The sequence below is a fragment of the Nannospalax galili genome, unplaced genomic scaffold, assembly GCF_000622305.1.
Source record: "Nannospalax galili isolate Female #2095 unplaced genomic scaffold, S.galili_v1.0 scaffold375, whole genome shotgun sequence".
Taxonomy (NCBI): Eukaryota; Metazoa; Chordata; class Mammalia; order Rodentia; family Spalacidae; genus Nannospalax; species Nannospalax galili.
In genome coordinates this window covers 297,569-316,197 of record NW_008337054.1, presented here as the reverse complement: position 1 = coordinate 316,197, position 18,629 = coordinate 297,569, and the positions used below count along the sequence as shown (strand labels likewise).

Genomic DNA, 18,629 nt, shown 5'->3' with positions numbered 1-18,629 from the left:
GTCGCTTCTGCTCCATTTGTTCTCGTGGGTTGGTGGCCAACAGCCCGCAAGGGGAGGGAGAGACCCACACACAATATGCCTTACAATTGGGGTTTGGGTGCGTAACTGAAGAGGTGGGAGCAGATGCATATTGAAGACTAGCTGCATGTAAGGAATGAATGGCCCACGGCTGGAGATCCATGGAGGCACCTGCACAAATTAGAGGTCATTGTGGCTAAAGAAGGCAGTAGTAGAAAGCGAGAAGTGCAGAGATTAAAAAAGGTATCAAGGAAAAATGCACAGGCGGTAAGACTGAATAGAAATAACAACTTTTTTGGTCAAAAACAAGGTCTGTGTAGTCAATGACCTTTTTATTGGACAGCTCACAAGGTACAAACACTTGTTCAAAGGCCTTCTGACAGCTTCTGGATTACGAACAGCTTCCTTCTGTTTGGGCTATCAGTGGCAGTATGTATGCTATGTACTCACTACTCTGTTACATCCATGTAGTGTAGCTGTTTCCCCCAAATTGAAAAGCTGTCTCCTCAAGGAGGAGCAAGGCTCCCAACACTCAGGAAGCAAAGGAAACCTACAGGGCTCAGAGTGAGAGACTTAGAAAGCTCAAGAAGTTCCTCCAACAGCAATTGCTTAAGGAAAGACTCCAACAGGTAAGCTGTCAGTGTGTCATGCAGAGAGCTAGAGGGATGCAGGTTTCATGAGTGGTCACCCGTGCTGGGGTGGGCTTTCCCTTGATGCAGCTGCCTTTGATTCACTTATGCTCCTGTCAGTTACCCCAATAAACTTACTGAATCACTAACATAGTCTTGGGTGAAGCTGTTTCTTTGGGCTATCTCAGTGCCCTATTTGGGGTGAAGAGATGCTTGCTCACATCTCCTCAGTAAAAGTGACACAACAGTCAGGAAGTTCACTAAGTACTCACTCTATGTACACTCACTCGCAGGCAATAAAACTTGGAAGGCCTCTGAGTACTTCACCCTCAGTTTCTGCTCAAGTAAGCACAAGCATGTGAGGTTTGTTTACAGATCTGGTTTATAAAACGGCCAGTCTCGGGATACCAGATGTTTCTCCAGAAGTCAAAACTTAAAAAAAAAATTCTTATTCTAATTTTCACAGTTAAAACAATAATTTTTAAAGTTTAAAAAACAGTTGAGAATCTTGCTGAAATGCATTTATTCGGTAGAATAAAACAGTAAGCAGCATGGATTTGTAAAGTGCTACATAAAAGCCCCACGGTACATCAGATGTGAAAGGTTCATTGGCTTAAGCCAGTACAAGTAAAACAGGCATATATTTTTTTCAAGCATGCTATTTTAACTACCCTGACATGTAGTTATGTGCTACGTTGGTCAATGAAGAAGCCTTAGTTCCTAAATCTGAGAACTGGGGAAATGGGAGTTCTAAGATTTTGCCTACTAGATTTGACATCCTTTTGGCCTTATACTGGAATGAAGGGGTTAAACTGAGTTTTTAACAACAGAGGTCCTTCAGTGGGCTCACTGACCCCAAGGTATGGATCAGACTGACAATTCAAGGATTTTTAGAGAGTGTATGTGAAGTGAAAGAGCAAAACGTGTCATTTTGATGTGTCTCAGGGTCTAAAAAAATTCCAATACAAACAAGGCGGTAGCCAGTTAGCAGACAAGTGGGAGAAGAGGCGCAAGGCAGACAAGGGAGGGGTCTGCTCGGGGCTGGACTGTGAAGTATAGGCATACCCACGGAAACACGCAGCAAGATCAGAGATCTGCAGCTGGCTCAAGTCTGACTGAGAGGAATGGAAGATTGTTCTAGCACACATCTCAGTACAGGGTGAGGGTGTAGGGCTTTCTCTCCTAAGTAATAAGGCTACTGAGCTTCCCAGTTGGGTAATGACTTCTTACTAAGAGACCACTGACCCAATGTTTCTCATATCCTGCATTATAAACCAAGACTTCAGAATATACATTTATGTCAAGAAAATGATAAAATGGTAACCTATAATCTTCCTGACATGAGGTCTTCACAAAGTTCTTAGGCTTTTAGACATAATAGAAACAATCTGTGAATAACTGTAAAATGCCAATCTATGACAGTTTAAGATTACTCTACACTGCTTTTAAAAAATTTAATGTAAAAATAACAACAAAAAACTGGCTACCAAATGAAAACGGAAATTTTGTCCAATGGTTAACAGGTCCAAAATCATACCACAGGAACGAAATCAAATTCCCCCTTTAAAATGATTTTGTGAACTGCTTTTATCTTGCTTATAATTTTACTTATTTAAAACCTCATAAGAAATTTATGATTACTCTTCCACAAACATTTAAAATACATATGAGCTAACTTTTGTTGACTAGTCTAGAATGTATATACCACTTACGTTCAATTGTATTTTTCAAAAAACTTATAAATGGACTTTCAGAGCATAATATGTTTAAAGAGCTGGGGACTATTCATATTTTCTAATTAAACCATCACAGGGCCCTCAGGAGTGCCTGGAAGGTTGCTGAGGGACATGCTGAAGGCAATTTTTTCTTAAGTGGTCTCACTAGGCATTGTGATGATAAAATTAAATATTAGCATCCGTGGAGTTGGTTAGCATTAAAGAATATATTAATTTTTTGACTGAAGATCTTTCTTAGGCTTTGATTAAGGGACAATTCTAAATAAAGGTTTGTTTTTGTTTTTCTTAAACCTTCTATCACTATTACTTGGGCCCTGAGTTTTCCTATCAAAATGGTATGTAAAATATTTCAATATTATGCATATTCCTGGAGTAATTAAAATCTATAGTGATTACAGAGCTGGGCATATAATACAATTCAAACCATGTCTGATTGAAAGCAAAGCAATCATTCAAACTTTATGATCCTCTCACTTAATTTCTGGGAAAAAAACTCAAATTATTTCCTGGTTTGGATCCTTTCTTTCTTAAGACAAAGGTCTGTGAGGGCCTGTTTTCTTTTTAATCTGTGTGCACACTGGGATGAGATGTCAACAGTATATCAAAGTTTTTACAAAGTATTTCCTCTTCAAGTAACATTCAAAAACAAAAATATAACAAAGATCTTCATACATGTTTGATCAAAATAAAATGATTTTCACTGAAGAAAGTTTAGAATACAAACAAGGTCACAGAACGGGCAATGCCAGCATACCATCTATGAATGACGCTTTGCAAGAGGTCTGTGGAGTTCTGCTTCCCTTTCCAACTCTTCTATCCCCATGTCATTCTATATAAGTAGAAAGAGAGCACCCAATAAATGATATTGAGTAACTACTAATACTCATGGGAAGTGAAAACACCATCTTTTACCTGAAAATTTCAAAGGATTATATAGAAAAGTATTGCAAATCTATAGAAAAAGCAGCTTAGGCATGAGCAGCAACAGTAAATTGTGAAGTAGATCAAATAGGAAGACAAGGAACTATGACTTCCAGTCCCTCCATCTGAGCAGGACAAACAGTTGGACCATAGCCTGAATGTTTTGCTATACTTATAATGAATTTATAAGTATAAAAAAAGTAATGAAGGGTAAATATAAAATAATCTTTTTGTAAACAATTCTTAGGTTATACCCAATGCAGAATGTTTAATGAAGCAATTGAGTCATAGCTCTTAAGTCACAAACAGTATTATAACTCAAAGTCAAATATGTACTCATTGGCCAGATATATTCGCCGGAATATAAGTACTGCCAACGCCAGAGTCAGGATGACAATCAGCGCGGCAGAGCCGCCATGATCGGTGTGGTTGTCCCTTGGTTGCTGGCCCTGGATCGCATCGGGGGAAGTGGATGACCTTCTTTGACTCTGCTGCTGGGCACGGCGCTGTCGGGGACTCATGGAGGTATTCTTAGCTGCTGGTTGGGCAGGTTGTTGCAATGACACTCCAGCCAGATTCTGGACTCCATACTAGGACATTTTAAGAAATTCTGTTTGAAATTGGCAGAAACATTTTGTACATATACTCACTAACAATTTGAGAATACACAGAATATCAAGAATATTAAATATGACTAAGGGCAAATCTACCAATGCTGAGACTAGTATCTGACCCTACTGAATAAGCCAGAAACACAGCTTACTATGAATGCCACAAGGAGGAAGAGGATGCTTAGCAGCAATACAGCAGCCAAGGCCTAAGTTTTCCTGCCCTCTCTGTGGATGGCCTTCTACGCTCCCTCACATGCAGCTTCCGCAGTACTTGCTAAGCACCTGGGAACATCTATTCTTTCAGAAGAGCCAAGCAGAGAAGCAACTTGTTTTGCACTTTTAGCTTCAAAATTACCCATTATAAATGGTAAAAAGGGCAACTCTAAGTACTGTGCCTTTTGTGAATCAGATTTCTTGCAGATTATCTTTCCATATCAACATGCTTCCATCAACAATAACAGAATAAAGAAATAATTCAAATCACAAATTCTTCATAGCAATACTATGACTATTAGGTACAGTTTTCAAACACAGCTTATCCATTCCTATAATTCCAGACAAGGAAGCTAAACACAAGTCCAAAATTATCTTTTACTTAGTACTGGATACTTAATGTTGTCAAAATTGCCTGGGTACATACTGATAAAAATGTGGAGTCCTGCAAGACTCAGTGTGCTCCCCACAAAGCACTGGGTGACAGCTGCTTCCAGTCACTGCAGTGACAGCTCAGTCAGTCAGGGAACAACTACAATGGGACAAAGTGTTTGGGTTTTCTGTTTTGTTTTTAATACTTATTTTTTTATTTTATACGTATGAAGGTACTGCCTGCATTTGTGTAAGTACACCTGTGTCGTGCAATGCCCTCACAAGTCAGAAGAGGGCACCGGATTCCCTGGAACTGGAATTAGGGGATATCTGTTAGCCACCATGTGGGTGCTGGGAATTGAAACCAGGTATTCTGCAAGAGCAGTCAGTGTTCTTAACCACTTCTCCAGTCCCAACATCAAGTGTTTTGAAATCTTAAATTTGTCTCCTAGATAAGAAAAACTGGCATTTTCAGAGAAGCTGTACAAAATAGGAATTACTTTTAGATACCTTAACTCTACTAAATCAATGGCCTTTAATTCTTTCATTGAAAACAACCTGCATAATGGTAATCCATTACTGACAGTATATATTCTTTTAGACAAAAAATAGGGATGCATGTTTTACTCAGAATAAACTAAGTATAAGACATTTCAAATACAGAAAATTCAAAAAAGAATCAGATGATATAACCCAAACACTTCTTTTAAAAGGTAAGGGGATGAGCTTTGTGCTAGTGACAGCTTTAAACATAAGGGGTGAATATTACTGATTTAAATTACTTGTAGAAAAATTTCCATTTGAAATCTGACATTCATTTCAGTATTAAAAGACTTAAACTAGGTATGATAGTATCCACTTATAATCCCAGCACTCAGGAAATAAGAGATGGGAAGACAGTGAGTTCAAATACAATGTGGCTCCATTGCAAAACCCTGACTCAAAAAACTAAGGGCTAAGGATGCACCTTAGCAGTAGGGCGCTTGCCTAGCATCTGTAAGACCCAGGGTTTGAATGCTAACATAGTAAAAAAGCTTAGATACTCTGAATTTCTTAAAACTATTCTTTGGGATTTCTCAAATGTAGTTACTTATAATACAGAGGAATAAAGAAACTATGGACAACTTTTGAGTTAAAAACAGTACTAATACCGAATTAGAGTTGTATAAACTTAGGCCTGTATGTACCACCTGGGACTCCAAGGAGCAATTTGCTCACTGAAGTATATAGATACATAAAGCTCAGTGTTTCATGGGGTCAAATGTCATCACAAGTTCCATATAGTAAGTGAACCAATATTCAATGAGTGAACTGAGTTACAGCACCCAATATAGAAACATTTTAGTCTAAGACTCTCATTCTTCTGATTGCTCAGCTAAGAGAATCAAAGTATTTAGTAGATTCAGAGAACTAAGGTTTAAAGGAAACAGGTTCACTTTGTAACTCAACTAGTCCCAAACATGTGACCCGCCTGCATCAGCCTCCCCACAGTGCTAGGACTGTAGGTGTACACCACCCATGCCCAGGTAAGAACAGGATCTTAAGGAAGAACATGATGGTAATACTGGTCTAGAAATTAGTGCAAGGGATTGACTTATATTAAAACTTTTATTGAATGTTATTTTTTCCTTAGTTTGAGGGGAGATTATCCTATCCATAAACCTGACCAAAACAAAGAACCTTTAATATTACTGGTCTAGCTTTGCCTAGTAGATGTGTGTTCCTAAGCGAGTTATTTAACCTAAGTCTCAGCTATCTCATCTGTACAATGAAGATAATATCTAATTCAGCAATTGTGAGGATTAAATGGGATAATGATATAAAGTGCTTAAGACACACAATTTCCTAGTAAATGTTAATTATTACTAATACTGTTACTATTAACATAATCCTTTAAAGCCTTGAGATTTGGGTTCAAAAACCAAGTTTAGTGGCTGGAGAGACGGCTCAGTGGTTAAGAGCACTGGCTACTCTTACAGAGGACTGGGATTCGGTTCCTATCACCCACATAGCCCCTAAAAACTGTCCATAACTCCAGTTCCAGGGGCTCCAATGCCTTCTTCTGGCCTTTGTGGACGGTGCATGCACATGGTGTACTTACATATAAATAGGCAAAACATTCACACAGAAAAAAATGAATAAAATTTAAATTTTTTTAAAAAACAAGTTTTTAATTTGCTTTGGGCAGTTTTTAGCTTCTTTATTAGTATTATTAATATATTTAGAAAATAACCCTTTCAAATATTAGCAATAAGCCAGACACAGTAGTACATGCTTGTAATCTCAGTACTTAGAAGGCTGATTCAGGAGAACTGGAAAGTTCAAGACTAACTTGGACTACACAGCAATACTATGACACAAAAAAAAAAAAAAAAAATGGAAAGGAAAAAAAACACACAAATTTAACTCTAGGTTTGAGCCCCAGTACTGCAAAATTAATGAACTGACTGCCAATATTTTAGTGCATGTGCTTAATGGCAATACTTATAAAATGTTTTATTTAGGGTTCAAAAGGCATCTGGCTGACTAAATATCAATATTATGAAATTCTAAACCTTTTTGTATCTACAATAATCATAGCCATTGTTATGTTCCTAGCAATATATCAATTTTTCTATAAGAACCTAGAATAACTAGCACCGAGGGAATTCTGTGTTTGCTTTTATTTGGTCTTTTTGAGACAGGGTCTCCCTGTAGCCCCAGTTGTCCTGGAACTCACTATGTAGACCAGGCTGGCCTTGAACTCATAGAGATTACCACCACACTCAGCCTGTGTTTGCTTTTTAACATAAAATGGAATGCTTTTAAAATATTCACTTGTTTACTTATTGTGTGTGTATGTGGTTGCTTGCATATGCTGTGGTGTGCATGTGGAGGTCAGAGGACAACTTTGTGGAGTCAATTCTCTCCCACCTTTTAAAAAACTTATGTGTATGAGTGTTTTGCCTGTGTGTATGCAAGTGTACCATTTATGTGCAATGCCAGTGGAGAACAGAAGAGGATATCAGATCCTCTGGAACTGGAGTTAAAGACAAGTTGTTAACTACCATGTGGGTGCTGGAAACCAAACCCAGGCCCACTGTAAGAGCAGCCAGTGCTCCTGACCTCTGTGCCATCTCTCCAGCCCCATCTCCTTCTACCTTTAAATGGGTTCTGGGAATTGAAACCAGGTCACCAGACTTGTGTAGCAAGTACCTTTAGCCATTGAACCAGCTCACCAGCCTAGGAATGCTTTTTAATATAAAAAGGAATGGACAGTTTATTCAGAACTTCAACCCCTGTGAAGGGGAAAATCTGACTGGAAGAACATAAACTCCCATCAGGAAGCTTTCTCATTTCTTCATAGCTGAAAAACCTGTACCACAACCAAACAGATGGCCTGGTGTTTTCTGATATGCTTAGACTTTCAGCAATCCTTGCTTTCCCCTCAAAGCAAAAGAAAATAAAGAAATCCAAAGTAGCCTATTAGGAATTTGATGTACAGCATCTCAGTGAATCTTCATTACACTGCCTGTGAAGCAGCTACTCCTAGCCAAAGCTCAGTTTCAGCTGCTGCCAGTGATAAAATCATGTAATCACACTCTGAGATTTACAAATGCAACTAAAAGTTCAATTTCAAGTTTTTAATATACTTTTTTTAAAAACTTATTTTTATATGTATGAGTGTTTTGCCTGCACATATGTAGTGTAGTCCCCACACATACATAGTGTAGTGCCCACAAAGGCCAGAAGAGGGTGTCCAGTGCCCTGGAACTAGAGTTACAGATGGTTGTTAGCTACCATGTGAATGCTAGGAACCAAATGACAGTCCTCTGGAGGAGCAGAGAGTGCTTCTAATCGCTGAGCCATCTTTCCAGCACCCAATTTTCAATTTTAAATGATTTATTATTTATGTATGTTTTAAGTAAAATCAGTCTCAGTGAAAAACTTTTAACTAGGAAAAAGAATTTTAAGTTTTGGCCAGACATGGCAGTACTCAACCTTAATTTCAGCACTCAGGAAGCAGAGGCAGGTAGATCTCTGTGAGATCGAGGTCAGCCTGTTTCTACAAAGTTCCAGCAAGCTGGGGCTACAAGGAGACCGTGTCTCAGACACAGACACACACACAGACACACACACACACACACACACACACACACACACACACACACCCCAAAAACCAACAACAAAAAGAATTTTAAGTTTTACATACATTTAAATGAAATGGAAAGTACTATTATATGGTAACATTATTGTATAATCTACTTAAATATCTTAATTTCTTTGCTTGCATTTCCCTGTCTTTAAAAGGGTCGGTCCTAAGAGGTCATTCAATCAACAAATACACATTGACCACCTACTATAGAAAAGCACAAGCCAACCACTAGATTATCCCTGATTCTCAAGAAATTCTGAATTCATCAACTCAAGATAGACAGTAAACTACAAAGTAAACTGGACAGTAAATTACAGCTAGAATAAATATAACTGGAATATCTAACAATGTGTAACAGGGCACCTGACAGTAGATTTAAAACATACAAAAGACAAACTCAGGTACAACATAAATAGTACGAGAATAACATCATTGTTCTCAGTAATAGAACGGCTCTATAATTTTCAAACTATTTATAAAATAAAAAAGAACTAATGATGAGAATTAGAAAGTTTTAACAATTCAGTATACTCACTTTAAAGTAAATTCACTATTTTTCCCTGCAATTCATTCCACTACATTACGATTGCATAAAAAAGATTAATTCACCCACACAGTCATATTCTATACCTCCATCTTCAGTCCCCCTAGAGAGTCCCCTGGAAAACTCTCTCCCGCCACTTTTCTCTTCCCAGCTCCCCCCCACTCTCAAGTCACTCAAGAGTCCTGCTTCATAGATATTCTTCTTTTTCAATTTTCTGACCCTTTCACGTCCTTCAGGGCAAGATGGGTCAGTGGATAAAGGCACCTGCTGCCAAGCCTGAGGACCTGAGTTCAATCCCTAGGCCCCAAATAGTGGAAGGAGAGAACTGATTCCCATACACACATTGGGGCACTCACGCACCTCCCAATAAATGAATGAATAAATATAGTCCTCTCTAAATTAGAGGAAAAGACAGTAAGATGTGGCCAAATAATTTGTAACCAAAAAGATTCAAAAGACAGTTCAGTTCACTTTGTATACATGTAAAATAAAGCCATTGTTTTTCCTCATAATCATCATTATTTAGCACCAATCCAGCAATATTTTTTAAATCCTCTCTCTGATCACTTATACCTATCAACTTTTTGAGGCAATGGGGCAAGGCACAACTGACACCACCTGCAAACATTCATTCATTCTTTCATCCAACAATTACTAGACACTTACTGTGTACAAAACAGCACTGTTCAACAGAACTGTGTAATGAGGCTTCAAGTTCTTTCTATGTCTACACTTATAATGTGGCCATGGAGCACCTGGCATGGCTAGTGTGCCTGAGAAACAGTATTGTGAATTTTACTTAATTTTGATTAAATTTAAATTTAGATAGCCATATGTGACTGGTGTATTGGACAGAACAACTTCAAGGTAAATTTTTGGTTCTAGTAGTTAACAAGTCAGTGCCTTAACAGTCTAACAAACCAGTCAAAGAGAGTTAATGTTTAGAAAATGGTTAACATGCATGTTTTATCTATGTTAAAACCAACTTGTTAAAGAAATCATAAAATTCTGGAGAGACAAGACTTAACATTTATTCCAATCCCACTTAACAAAAAAGAAAGCTAAAGCCCAGAAAGATTAATTTGTTCAAAATAATACAATTCATTTGGTGAGACAGCTGCATTAGAGTCCTACTATTAAGAAAACTAAAAATTGCAGGTATCTGATCCAGGATCTTATTTTATTCCAAACAATGACAATGTGTGTGTGTGTGTGTGTGTGTGTGTGTGTGTGTGTGTGTGTGTTATTGAAAGATAAGAGCAGTTAAGAGCACTGGCTGCTCTTGCAGAGGACCCAGGTTCAAGTCCCAACACCCACATGGCAGCTAACAACCATCCGTAACTCCAGTTCCAAGGGATCCAATACTCTCTTCTGTTCTCCACAGCATTGCATGACACAGGTGCACTTACATACATGCAGGCAATACATTCATACACATAAAAATAATAAGTAAAATATTTTTTAAAAAGGTAAGAACCATACCGATGTGCCAGCTGCAGCACCCTGGAATGTTGTGGGTATATCATCTTGTAAATCATTTAGTGAAAAAGAGTGGTTTAAGTCTGATTCAGCGATAGTCTTTCCAGATGAATTGACTTCAGCCTAAAAATAAGACGTATCCAAGAGCAGATTACATGAAGAAATGTACTGAGTAACACACAAGCTACTAAACCCCTCCTGTGGATTTATTTTAAATGCTCCTTTAATATCTATCATCAGTCAAGCTCTGAGCATGCCTGTGTCTGCCGTCATGCTAAGTTTTATAGAAAGAAGATTAGACAATCCTATCCTCAAATAGCTGCTAACTGGTGAGGAACAACAACACTTAAGGTTCACAGTCTACAATTCTAAAAACTTCCGAAAACTAAAGTTTTGGGGCTAATTTTTAAGTAAAGCCCAGTATGAACTATATCAGGCTAGCACAGTCTTTATCCCACAATAGTAAATAGTTCTGTGTTTGCCAAGAAAACATTAATGGATTCCATGATGAGCTGCTGTACAGATTTCACTGTGGTTAGTTAAAATATGCTAATAATTTCCTCAAATCTGAAAAACTCTGATATAAAAGTACATCTATCCCTAAAATTTTCAGAGAAATGATGTTAAATGTAATAGGATTTGGGGGAAGGAAGAAAGTATAGTCAACATTTATACTTCCTCTTCTGAAACTACAATAAAAGTTGGAGCACTTCCAAGAACTGGACACAGATGCACAGACAGGAGACAAAAAAGGGCATGAGAAGGAGCAGGTGGCATGTTGCCTAATGGAGACTAACTGAATTCCAGAAACACGAATGTGCTTATTCAAAGTATTAAAATACATCTAATGTTTGGGTAAAACATATACGGAAAAAAAAGGATAAAAGAGGTATGCCAAAATGTTAACAGTAGTTATTTCTAGGGGTGAGGGTATGGATAATTATCATCTTAGTATTATCCATCTGTACTGTTTATAAAGCACCAGGGATAGTACTAAATGAAATCCATGCACTACACGTATTAACACATGTATCCTGGCAATAATCCTATACGGAGGTACTATTACTATTACAGATGAGAAAAGGGCACACAATGGGTAAGAAACATGTCTGACATGATCACAGCAAACTACGAGTAAGTATAAGGTTTGAATCCGGCATTGTATATCACAGTCACAGTTTTAGGTGTTATGCTAAAATGCCTGCATGAGGCATAAATTTTGTAATAAGAAAATATTGCTTATAAATATTTATAAAACATTATTGCAAAAGAACTATATTGCTTCCCTTTTTACCTAGAATTCAGCAGCAAAAGAAAAGGCTACATAACTAGAATCTGTTTAGAAATTTATAGTACCTTAAAGCTAATTTGTCTAGCCAGTTCCTTGGCTTCTTGGTCAGCTTGGCTTGAATCACCTCCAGATTTTAAAGGCAATAGGACATCCTTCATGGCAGAGCCACAACCTTCACAACAGAAATCCTGTGATCTGGTAGGAAACAATTTTGTTTAATGAATATAAATCAAATAGTTCAATATTAACACCCTTTATTAAAATACTCAAATATTGAATGACTAAAAGAACATTTAACAATTTCATATTACATTCATCTACAGTCTATAAATTAGACAATCAAGGCACTAATCAGTTCTGAGACGTGTGTGTTAGCTTGATATTAAAACCAGTTTAGATTCTATTAAAAAAAATAATAAGTTATCTAGGAGCTAGAGAGATGGTTCAGCAGTTAAAAGCACTGGTTGCTCTTACAGAGGACCCAGGTTCGAATCCCAGCACCCACATGGCGACTACCATGTAACTCCAGTTCCAGGGGAATCCAACGCCTTCCTCTGACCTCCGCAGGCATTGCACAACATGACACAACACGGGTCCACATACAGGCAATACACTCATACACATAAAAATAATAAAATTTTAAAAATGAGTTTTCTAAGGAAAGGTAAAATGTAGGTCTACAGTCAACAATATATAAACTGTCTATGATATATAAACTGTCTACAATACTGTCCTCAAGGGTACATATAATGACCCTACTGAAAGTCTTTGAAAAGGTCCAGTATAAAATTCCAATTACCACTTAGCAGAAAAATATATAGCAGGAAAGAAGCCAAATAATACTAGAATTTACAGATATTTCTTGAAAAACATTCTCAAATACTATTCATTTAAACAGCAGCACAACTGGAAGACTTGGAAGAACTTGTGGAAAATAACTAAGACTGAATGTGTCCCCAGTTACATTAAACAGAGACTCAAGATAAATCTGAATTTATTTTTCCACTATCCCTTGTGCATTCCAGATGGAGACAAAGTTCAGTTGGTAGAGGACTTGTCTGGCATGCATGAGACCCTAGTGATTGCTAGCAATGCATAAACCAGGCATGCTGATGCACATCTGTGGTCTCAAGCACTTGGAGGTGGAGGCAGAAGCATTGGGAGTTCAAGGCCATCTTTAGCTATATAGTGAATTCAAAACCAGCCTAGGTTTATGAGATCCTGTCTCAAAATAATAAAACCTTGGGCTGGCAAAATGGCTCAGTGGGCAAAGGTGCTTTCTGCCAAGGGCGCTCATAACCTGAGTTCGATCCCCAGGACCCACAGGGGATCGAACTGATTCCCCACAGGGGATCAAACTGATTCCCACAGGTTGTCTTCTGACCTCCACACACATGCCATGGCAAGTACACAACATGCCTCTATCATAGGCTGCGAACCTAGACTAATACTGAGAAGTCCCTCTCTCTCTTCCTTGTATATAAAAACAACTAGATATCAATCATCTAGATAGATAGAAAGTAAATGTAGGGAGGTGTAGTGGTATATGCCTTTAATCCCAGCACTTAAGAGGCAAAGGCAGGCAGATCTCTGTGAGATTGAGGCCAGCCTGGTCTACCTAGCGAGTGCCAGGCCAGCTGGGGCTACAGCAAGACACTGCCTCAAAAAAAAGTAAATGTAGACGATCAAATAAAAGATATACTGTATATTCAAAATACAAAGTGTAATCTGTGAAAAGTAGCTATAAGTAAGTTATGTTCCACAATTTGAGAATAAGGTCCAAAATAAAAGGTGCAGCTGGGCATGGTGACACATACTTATAATTTCAGCACTTGCTTGGGAAACATAGGAAAGATTACCATATGTTTGGGACCAGCCTGACACACTGAGTTTCAGGTTAACCAGGGGATAATAGCAAGACCTTGTCTAAGATTTAAAAACAAACAAAAAACCCTCCCCCACCCAGAAAAAGAAAAGTTGCTCTAAGGCCATAGCATCTACTGAATCCTCCAGACACTAAAATCTATTTGATTTAACTGACATTGTGGAGGATCTACTTTGGGCTGTGCCTCGGCCTAGTTAACATAATCTGTCTTGACATGTTGTAGGCAGAGACTCCAGTACAGGAAATTTATAAAAATCAAGAACTGGATCTCAGCACTGCTGAAAGGAAATGGTAATTTGAATTGAATAATCATGGTTCTATAGATAAAAACACCTGAGAAAAAACAAGAGAAGGCAATACCACCAAAGCACAGCTTGATAAAAGTCTTTTATTTTACACCAGATCATGTACTGAATACCTGCTATGAGTTCTATACTTTATTTTCCCTTTAGCAAAATACATCTTAGCAGAATACTGTCAACTACATTTAAAGAGAATGAGGTCATCAGGCTGGGGACACAGGTCAGTGGAAGAGCATTTGCCTGGCATGAGTGAGGTTCTTGGATTGATCCAGTACAAAAAAAAAAATTCATGACATCCATTTTTTTTTTAACTTTTTTTTTAATGTGTATGCGTGTATTGCCTGCATGTAGGTAAGTGCACCTGGGTCATGCAATAATGCCCCAGGAGGTCAGAAGAGGCTGTCGGATCCCCTGGGACTGGAGTTATGGACAGTTGTTAGCTGCCATGTGGGTTCTGGGATTCGAACCCGGATCTTCTGCAAGAACAACCAGTGTTCTTAACCGCTGAGCCATCTCTCCAGCCCCTCTAACATCCATTTTTTAGATCCTAGTAGCACTAAGGAAATTTGGAGAACTGGATTTCTACAATAGCATTGATGAGGCTAGATCCTTAGCCAAGGCTACTTACAAAGTATGAGACCCAGTGACCACTTCTACAATAGTGCTCAGACCCTAAGAAAGAATGAAGCGTATGACTTACTTTTTGGCAAGTGCTCTTCTCTCCTCGGGCGTGTAGTCTAAAGATCCTATGGCTCCCTCTCCTTTTGTTGGCATAAACCCAATAATGGCCAGTAATGCTGTCCTTACTGAAACAGAAAGTAAACACCAACCTGAGCAAAGGACTAGGGCAGCATCTAGGGAGACGGCTGAGCCATGCAAACAGGAGGACCTGAGCTCCAGCTCTAGCACTCACATTTTTTAGAAAGTCTAGACATGGAAAAGCATTTTTACCAGTTTTCCAATGGTATCTGATTATTCTAAACATACTCAATCTCAAAGGTGTATTATAATTCATGATTACAAACTGAATAAAGTGGTAAGGTTTATATTCACTATTTATCAATACTCACTGCTCCATGAAGGCTGCCAAGTTTCAGGATGATGTCCTGAGATGCTTAAACAGATCTTCTTGCCTACTTCAAATCGTCCATTAGCCTTAGGAATAAACAGCACTTTTTAAAAATTGCAAAGGTTTACTTAATGTTTTCCACTTTCCAAGAATAATTACATTTTAACTTTACATATGAATAAATTTAATGTTTTTAAAATGTAATTCTAAAGGACACAGATTATTGTCCTCTTATAGATGACATTCCAAATAATATTTGTTGGATGCTGAATGAATAAGAAAAGCTGTTTTTTAGAAGGTGTATCAGCACCTTTTTGAGACTGCGCCATACAACTAAAGTCTAAATAATTAGCACATGAAGATTCACTGATGCTGTGCCCTGTGCTTACTATAGATCTAGGCCCAGTGAATTAGAGAGAAGACATGTAAGTGGCCAGGATAAAAGCTAAGGCTAAGGCTAGTGTCAGCTAACTAGTTGTTGAGGAAGTGTCTGGAAAGGTGGCTTTGAGACAGGAGCAATTTTTCAGAAGCATAATGTCATTTAATTAGCTAGGGACACAGAAAAGGGAGATCAGTGACCATGGCTTCAGTTTTGGACATGGATCTGATGGCTTAATAGGAAAGCTGCTAATGATATCTAACAGGCAGGTAGAATGTAAGTATGCTAATGTCAGGGAAGATGATAGGAGAGACTCTTGGCACCTGTCTTTTCAGAGGTGACAACTGAAATTATTTCATACAAATAAGAAAATATAGTTGAAATACGAGCAGGTGGAGCCACATATTAAGGGAGAAAAAGTGAGAAAGAAGAGGGACAAAGTCAAAATAAACATTCCACTTGGGCAAAAGGCTAACTCGACCCTGGGATAGCCACAGGGCCTGGCAGATGATGTGTTCAATAAATATTTGCTGAAAGTTGAAGATGAATTTCCAAGAAGGGAAGTGAATGAAAGCACAGTACTGACTATCAGGAGGCTGGATTGCTTTTCAGTATGTAAATACAACTGATCCACTGGTGAACCACTGAAATATCTCTATACTCAATAAAGAGCTGTTGCCATCTACCCAATATAAACACAGTCATCCCACATACCAGCCCCTCTCTCCAGACCATGTGGTTCTCCCAACTAACATGACTTCTGACACAGCAGGGTACCTGCAGGACTCTGATCCGGTCCAGGTGCCAGCAGTAACCAACCATAAGCAGTAACACCTAATACTTGTCAAGTAGTGGCGCCCATCTGCCAGGAACTTTGGAGCATGATTGTATTTGCCACAGACAACATTCCATTTGACAGAAGTACAAACTAAACTTCAGAGACAATATATAACGTACATACAGGAGTTCAGACCCACTGACACTAAACAAATGCTTTCTGTGGTCTACCAAGTATAAATATAAGCTGTGCTACTTTGTTGTTTATAGATGAATACCTCCTTTCACCATGTGCTAACCTTGCGGATCAGATAAAACTTGGAACAGGGTAAAAACTGAGAAGACGCTGTGGGATTTCTCAGAGAGTAAAAGAAGCATGTTTCAGCAGAATGCTATGTGCCAAACTGGACTACAGCAGCCTACACACTAGTAAGGCCACCTGAGAAGTTATCAAAGAGAAAAAAAATAATAGTTTACGAGAAAATTAAACAAATTAAATGAGGGAAGGAAAACTTAACAAGAGAGTTAGTATATCATGCCTTCTTTCACATGAAAATAAAACACATAAAAGTAGAAATTCTGAGATATAAACAAAAACAAAATAACCAACATTTACCAAGGTCTCTGTGTCAGCCCTATTCTGAGCTGACTCTTTGATTTTGACATCAACTCAATGAGCTAGGCATCATCATGTTCACTGTAAACAAGAGGAATCTAAGGAAAAGTATGTAAGATGGGCAGAATATTGAAGACAATGTGACTATGAGCCACGCCAACAGTTCTGAGTGCTTACACATGCCAGCAGTGTGCAAGCACTCCTCACACAGTCACTGACTCTTAACCATGCATTTAATACTTCATAGAGTACTTCATAGAGGCATCAGCTTCCTAGGAATTGTTTTGATGGAAAAATTGCATTCCTGTAGCCTGGGCTTTGAAGGCAAAATTATAATAATATTCTACTTTATTTCTTAATGAGTATGCTGACTATATTTTGCAAATACCAGGAGAATTTAATCCACAAGCACTGCAAAAAGCCAATAATTTGAGACTAGAGAGATGGCTAAGCAGTTAAGAGTACTGACTACTCTTACAGAAGACCTGGATTTGGTTCCCAGCTCCCACATGGCAGCTAACAACCTTCTGTGACTCCAGTTCCAGGGGAATTCAATGCCTCTTCTGTGTCAGGCACTACACCATACAGGTACGCTTACATGCACACAATTCACTCATACACATAAAATAAAAATAGTATTTTTTAAAAAAAAAACAAGAATTCTTACCGTTAGGAGAATAATGCTTGGTGGTTTCATGGGATACTCTGGTGGCAGTACTATTCGTCCATGATAAACTCCTCCATCAAAATCAGAATCTGGGGGTCCTCTAACTGTGAAGTGCCATTCAAAAAGGTTATCCTGAACAAAAACAATAATCCATAGGAATCAATAACATTAAAAAGTTTTATTATTTTTATCAATAGGAATATGAAAAATTTCAAATGAAAAAAATCAAATGTTTTGTAAAATTGTTAGGATAGTTTCTAATGCTCAAAATATCTCAAAAGTAAGTTATAAATCAAAATATATAAATAAAAGGTGTCTAAATGTTATAGGCCGGGCATGGTGGCACTCACCTTTAATCCCAGCACTTGGGAGGCAGAGGCAGGTGGATCTTTGTGAGTTCAAGGCCAGTCTGGTCTACATAGTGAGTTCCAGGACAGCTGGGGCTACAGGAAGACCCTGCCTCAAAAAGACAGAAAAATAAAAAATAAATAAATATAAATAAAAGGTATCCTATAAAATCTATAATCTTTTTAAAGCAAATACATTAACAATTCTGAGTGCTGATCAGTCGTGGTGGCACATGCTTTTAATCTCGACCCTTTTTTTTTTTTTTTTTTTTGGTTTTTTTGAGAGAGTGTCTCCTTGTAGGCCCAGCTGGCCTGAAAAATCTCTATGTAGACCAGGTTGGTCTTGAACTCAGAGATCCACCTTCCTTTGCCTCCTAGGTTCTGGGATTAAAGGCATGTGCCACTACACCCAGCTTCATCTCGGCACTTGGGTGGCAGAGGTAGGCAGATCTCTGTGAGTTCAAGGCCAGCCTGGTCTATAGGGTGAGTCCCAGACCAGCCAGGCTACATAGTAAGACCATTTTTGTTTTTGTTTTTTAAAAAAAGATTGTTATATTCATATAACATGACAGATTTAATTAAATTGGAAATTAATGCTTCAAACAATATTAATTAGTGAAAATGTAGTTAGATCATTA

At 38.1% G+C, this 18,629-nt stretch overlaps 1 protein-coding gene across 1 annotated transcript; it reads right to left on the bottom strand.

Annotated features, from left to right (window-relative positions):
* Nucleotides 1–1,146: 1,146 nt before the first annotated feature.
* Nucleotides 1,147–17,782, bottom strand: Ube2j1 (ubiquitin conjugating enzyme E2 J1; the record flags this gene model as incomplete). The annotated part of the gene is made up of 6 exons (XM_029562975.1): nt 1,147–3,894; nt 10,662–10,781; nt 12,015–12,144; nt 14,837–14,942; nt 15,207–15,291; nt 17,645–17,782. Coding segments are annotated over 6 exons (858 nt in total), but the record flags the coding sequence as incomplete, so codon positions are not given.
* Between the last annotated feature and the right edge of the window lie 847 nt (nt 17,783–18,629).